The sequence below is a fragment of the Halyomorpha halys genome, unplaced genomic scaffold (assembly GCF_000696795.3).
Source record: "Halyomorpha halys isolate HHAL.00 unplaced genomic scaffold, Hhal_1.1 Scaffold61.1, whole genome shotgun sequence".
Taxonomy (NCBI): Eukaryota; Metazoa; Arthropoda; class Insecta; order Hemiptera; family Pentatomidae; genus Halyomorpha; species Halyomorpha halys.
The window spans coordinates 1,352,347-1,358,523 of record NW_027110400.1 but is presented as its reverse complement, the minus strand read 5'-3'; the positions used below and the strand labels follow the sequence as shown (position 1 = coordinate 1,358,523).

At 26.1% G+C, this 6,177-nt stretch overlaps 1 protein-coding gene across 2 annotated transcripts in view; it reads right to left on the bottom strand.

Moving 5' to 3' along the window:
- Positions 1 to 3,587: 3,587 nt before the first annotated feature.
- The window catches only part of LOC106692569 (putative ankyrin repeat protein RF_0381), an 8,748-nt gene continuing 6,158 nt past the window's right edge, over positions 3,588 to 6,177 (bottom strand). For both annotated transcript variants that reach the window (XR_001344980.2, XM_014438592.2), the window contains exon 4: positions 3,588 to 3,793. Coding sequence is in view for 1 of the 2 variants with exons in the window: in XM_014438592.2 (XP_014294078.1) it covers positions 3,771 to 3,793 (23 nt within the window). In the remaining variant the exon portion in view is untranslated. The remainder of the gene's footprint in view (positions 3,794 to 6,177) is intronic.

Genomic DNA, 6,177 nt, shown 5'->3' with positions numbered 1-6,177 from the left:
AAAAAAAAAAGAAATAAAATAAAATGAAAAAAAAAAAGAATTGTAAATAGTAGTTGTAATAATATAATTGTGATGTAAACATTAATGTAGCCCTAAATGAAAGAAATAAAAAAATGGGCCCGTCCATGAAACGTAATGCTGGATATAAACTTGTATTTTATAACATTTTGAGTAGAATGATAGGAACATTCTGAAGAGGATGGTAGCAATGGAAAATGAGTAATCAAGTTATGTTCTTATTTTTTCATTTAATTCATATCATTGTAATTACATTCAGTTATTAAGTAATCACAGAGATACAACAGAAATCAGAAGTCTTCGCTTAGAATAGGAGACATGCTGTTCTGAACAGCTAAAATGGTATGTAATATAATTAGATAAATATGCCCTGGATTAAATGTGCTATCATGAAAGTTTAATTTAAACATTCATCTATTCCTAGTATCAAAAATATTTTTAATTATTTGTAAAGATCTATTTTGTTTATACCTCATAACAAATAAATTAATTTACCATTTATCAATTTGTAAAAATAAATTCAGAAAATTCTGAGTGTACATAAAAATTTATTAATCTTTAATCTCTTAATCATGAAGGTTTTTTGTTAAAGTTTAGTTACACTATTTCTTAAAAATTAGAATGCACTTAAAAATCACAATTAATTTTGAGATACATGATTCATTTAGCCTTTCTTTGCTGAATAATAGTTTCAATTAGAAACCTAAAAATAGTAACCAATGCTTCTTAAATTATTCATTAAGACTTAACAGTAGCCCAGGTTTCATATTATAATTTATCTAATGCAATCCCAGTCGAACAAATATTACTTTAACCTTGAAAATTGCTAACTTAAGTACTTCTTAGTATGTTCAAAATTAATTTCAATTCTAATTTGAAAAACTTCAATATTCTGAAGCAATTTTTATGATATATCATGATTATAAAGAAGATATCAATGTTTTTATTTTGATAATAAACCGTACCTAGATCCAAGCAGTATCAACTGTAAAATTGGGATTTTTCATCTAATTATTCGATTTGTTTCTTGAATGGTATGCACCAAAAAAAAAAACAGATTCTTTAATAATTTGGATACCTATCCTTGAGTAACGATGTATGGATACATCTTTTTTTTTGTTTGTTTTGTTTTGTTTTTTGTCTTTTTTTGAATATTACCTAACACAAGTTATACAAATATTTACTAAATATAAGTTAACTCAGTAAATTTTGCAAAGTTAACATTCATATGCGAATTTGTCAATTGTAAAGTTAGTTTCAAATGGTGATTAGACTGTATAGATATTTCCATTATTGTTTCAAGATAATATGGTATCATTTAAATCGCTTTCAGATAGCTAATATGCCAGCAAACATGCCAAATGCTTTATAGGCTGTTAATCATTTTTCTCCAAGGAGTAATAAAACACCAAACATTAAAGTATTTTTGAACATTACTATGCTTGCTTCTATAATATTTTCTACCATTTTTTATAATAAGCCCTCTAAGAACAGTAGACCTTGTTAATCCATATCAGCTAGATCTTCATACTTTTTATATGCTTGTACTTTCAGCTAAGATTTTGTTCGTAATGGGTGATTGTAGTTATGTAGTGCTAAATTTTCTAAAAAAATATAGGCTCTATGTGATCATGTCAAAGGTTGAATGGTTTAATAAAATAACCATACCATTTATCAACAATTCAAGTTTAAATGAGTTTAAGTTAATTTGACATTTTTAAAAATTTATTATGACATATTTGAACAACTTAAAGTGATTTAAAATAAGAGTTTTACAAAGAAATCCTAGAAAAAAAATCCAGGATATATGGGTATAAAATAAAGCCATTCTTCTATTTAGTTAAATTTAACAAAAACCTGATATAATATTCATTAAAATTAAAATTTCCACATCATTTAAAGATTTTACATCTTTGAATATCATTAAATTGGCACAAGTAAAATGAGTTTTTTTTCTGTTTTTTTTTAACCAAACAATGGCTAATTATATTAATGATAATAGAGTCCCAAAAGTTCATTTGTGTTTTTTTTTTTTTAATTTCACTGATATTCGAGAAACTAAATTGCAATGTTTATTATTTACATAAACAAAAAACGAGGACCAAATGGCGTTGATAATTACATTTGAATTATATTTTAGGATATATTTTTAACCGGGAAATCAATTTATGAAACATATTTCTTTTTTTTATTTGTTTCATTTCCACTTTAAATTTAAATTAGAAAGTAAGAATTTCAGAGTTCTTACATGTTTTAGCTCCATGTTCTGAAATTTTTCATGTTGAAATTAGTAAGGATTCTAAGAAAAATGTGTTATTAAAATAATAATAAAAAAAAAAAAAATATTTTAGAATTTTTAACAAAATTATAATTTGTAAAAAAAAATTGATCTTCCAGCTTGTGTGAGTGCTTTAGTAGAACAAAATGTTGTTTATTGTCTGTTTTGAAAATAATAAAAGAACTAAGAAATGTTAATCAAGGATCTGAATATCTTTCATGATACGTAATTAGATGGAAAATATTGCATTTACTCTAAGTAATTCATCAATGTGCTGTATATCAAATCCTAATGAAATGAAGTGGGCAAATTTTTTATAGAAAACCCTTCATATGAATTAGTTTTAGTTAAAACATTTTGATTACATCATTTTTTTTTTTTAATCAAATTGTAATTTAACCTCTGTTGTTTTTTGTTTTATAAATAATTTGTCTAAGCTTTGAATTATTTAAATTACTTTTCACAACTTTTAAGTTATGATAGAATATTTTTTAATTGATTCATTCAGAAACTAATGTTAGAAATTATTTAGAGACTCAAATTATGCATTTATTTTACTTTCATTATAGCAATGAAAACAAATTTGCATCAAGAGTGCCAAATTTTTTATTAATGATTTCTAAACACAACAGATGTATTTTTTAATGTTTGTTAATTGTTTATCTACTAAACTATTGTCTAGTTAATTATTAGAAGAACAAAATCAAACAGTATCAAGAGGCCAAGTATGTATATTTGAATAGTTTAAAGGAATTTGTAATGTTTACCAAAACAATAAATAATTTTATGTAATAAATGTTTTATAATAAATAAATAAAATAACAAGATGAAAGTTTATTTATTTCATTCCAGTAATTAAATAGTGAACTTGTTTTATTTGTTTCAAAATGTTAAATTTTAATTAGTTCCCAAAATTCTTTTGCTGTTTATTAATTTTAACATTGTTTCTTTGTTGAAAACAAGATTGAGAACAATCAGATTGAACATATTTGCATTACTTGAAGGTTGAATGATAGTAATTGTAACATTTCTAATTAAGAAGTAAATATGAAGGATGAGAAAGCAGGGGTGATTATGAAAATGCTATAGGATCTAACATGTATTTAGAAGTCAGCAGCTTCTAAATTTATATTAATTTAAATATATTTTTATCCTAAGAAAACCATCATACATTATAGAAGATGATAACATATTTGCAGGTTATTTTATCCTTATATAGTGTGGTCCTTATATATTTATTTTTAGTGCTTCTTTATTTTAGGAAAATGATTCAAACATAAAGAATTATAAATTGCTTTTATAAGTAACTATAATTTTTTACACAAAATACATTAATTTAGACATCAAAAATTGAAATTTAGGAAAATTGAAACAACGATGTATTAAATAAAAAAGTCATTGATAGTTATTGCGGTATAATCTCAATTCCTCGTCCATTGGGTTGCCTTCATTCTTCATTCTTCCCACCAGATACTCACTTCAAACCCAAAACCAATCCTAAAAAAAAAAATCTAGTTTATCTCACTATTCACCACGACTATGGCCACCATCTATTTTTTATTTAAATAAACAAGCTCACTCACACTTTCAAAATTACTCTAATTTCAATTCAAAACCTTTCAACAAGTTTTCCACAATTTGTAGTGGACATTTCACTACCACTTAAAATAAGATAGTTCTGTTCTAGAACTGATGAGAAACAGTTTGCTTTATCTGATTTAAGCACAGTCCAAATGTTTAATGCAACCAATTATATAAATATGATGAACATTTTTTTTTTCAATTTTATCAATAATTCATTACAATTCTATGTTAAAAGATAAGAATCAGGCATTCTTTAAGTTTTTACAAACCTAAATTATTTTTTAGATATAAAATATTAATTTTTACAAGCTTATTATCAAACAAATGCCAATTGTAATATCCAGGCTTGCTTTTAACAGAAGGCCGGTGCTCTGCTGGTCCTGAGAATACCATATTTCAAAAAATGCAATTCACAACTTAAAAGCACAACAAAGGCCATAATCCCTTTAAGTCCTATTCATACATATTACTTTTATACACTAAAACAACAGTATTTTCCTTTTACTATCGTTACATATTGAAACCAGCTAGTATCAATCCAATTTTCCATGATAAACATTTCATGAATTTCCCATATTGCTTTTTTACTAATGTTTGTCAACTGCACATAGCTACAGTTATTATTTTTAGACACAAAATCTCACTACAATATGTTAATAACCCCATCATTCATGATTGCCTGAGGGCAAAATCTATCCCTATACTCCTCATATAGCAACTTAGTTGCAATTTAATCGTATGTCTGAATTCTCCCTTTATTCAATACTGTGATCATAGCAGGTGACTTAAAAACTAATCCATCCACTATCATAGCATTTCAACCCACTATACCATTATATCATACTATTTCAACCCACTGACCATACCCAGATCTCAAATGTATGGCTGAATCTTTTTACAATATATCCTTCTGAAAAGTTTATTCAACCCAAAGATCATAGAATATTTCCTTCATGTGATCTCATCAAGATTTCGGTAACACTCCAACTCTTAAGCTCATTCTATAGCAAATTTCCTGAAACTCACTCAAGCCTTCGATGATTACTTGTATTTCGAACCCCAACGATACTTCACCTCTCCATAGGTTGTACCTAGAATTGGGCATTAGCCAGTTACTATTTAGCTAGTAAGTTAAAAATCTATTAGCTAAATAGTTTTAGAATTAGCTGCGGTAAAAACTGAAACCAATTTAGTTATTATATGTTAGCAACCATTAATTTTTATAACTTTAACTTAAGCTATTAAAATAATTAATTATTTAACCCTATTAGTAGTTCCCTAAAGATATTAGGGCCCCCTTATATGTTTTCAGAGGTGCTAAGGATGAAAATAAAATCGATTATATGATTGCGCGCTTGCGAATCGATTTATTTTAACTTTCTAGAATTCCAATATATTGTGGTCACTTTATACGTTTATGATGATACTGAAAATGAAAATAAGACAGACTTTATAATCGTGCATTGTAAATCGATTTATTTTAGCTTTTCGGATTTCTAATATATTGGGGTCCCTATATATGTTTGTGGAGATGCCAAAAATAAAAATGAAATCGTTTTTATGATTATCCTCTTGATAATTGACTCATTTTAACTTTTCGGATTTCTAACATATTGGGATCCCTTAAAGTTAAAATAAATCGACAGGCAAGCGCGCCTCAGATGATCATAAAATCGATTCTATTTTCGATCTCAGCACCTCTGAAAACATAAAAGGATACCCTAAGCTAAAATAAATCGATTGCCTACTGAAAATATATTATTATATATTAATATATTTTTTATTAGTTTGTATATATAAAACTAACTAATCGTTTGTTTTAGTTATAGCTAATTATCATAACTAAAAAAATAGTTGCTTAGTTCAAATAATTGCTAATTTAGTTCAAATAATTAGTTATGAACAAACAGATAACAACTAACCATTTAGTTTTAGTTTCCAAAACAACTACAGTTTAGTTAAATCCGGTTAAAGTCTGGATGATTTGATGCAGGTAACCTTTTTAATTTTTTTTTATTAGCAAAATGAGTTCTTCACCAGTTAAACTCATTTTTTACGACCCATTTTTATTATTTCACCTTATATGTTAAATTAAATATAACACAGTGATCACTAAAAACATTATAATAGATAATAGAGAGATATAATAATTTTTACTGGAAGATTGTTGATTGACCGTGTGTATCAATAAATGGGATTTGGTCCGGGTGCGGTGAAATAAAACTCAAATAGTACACCAATTTACTATTTGAGTTTTATTTGACCCCACCCGGACCATATTCCATTTATTAATAATA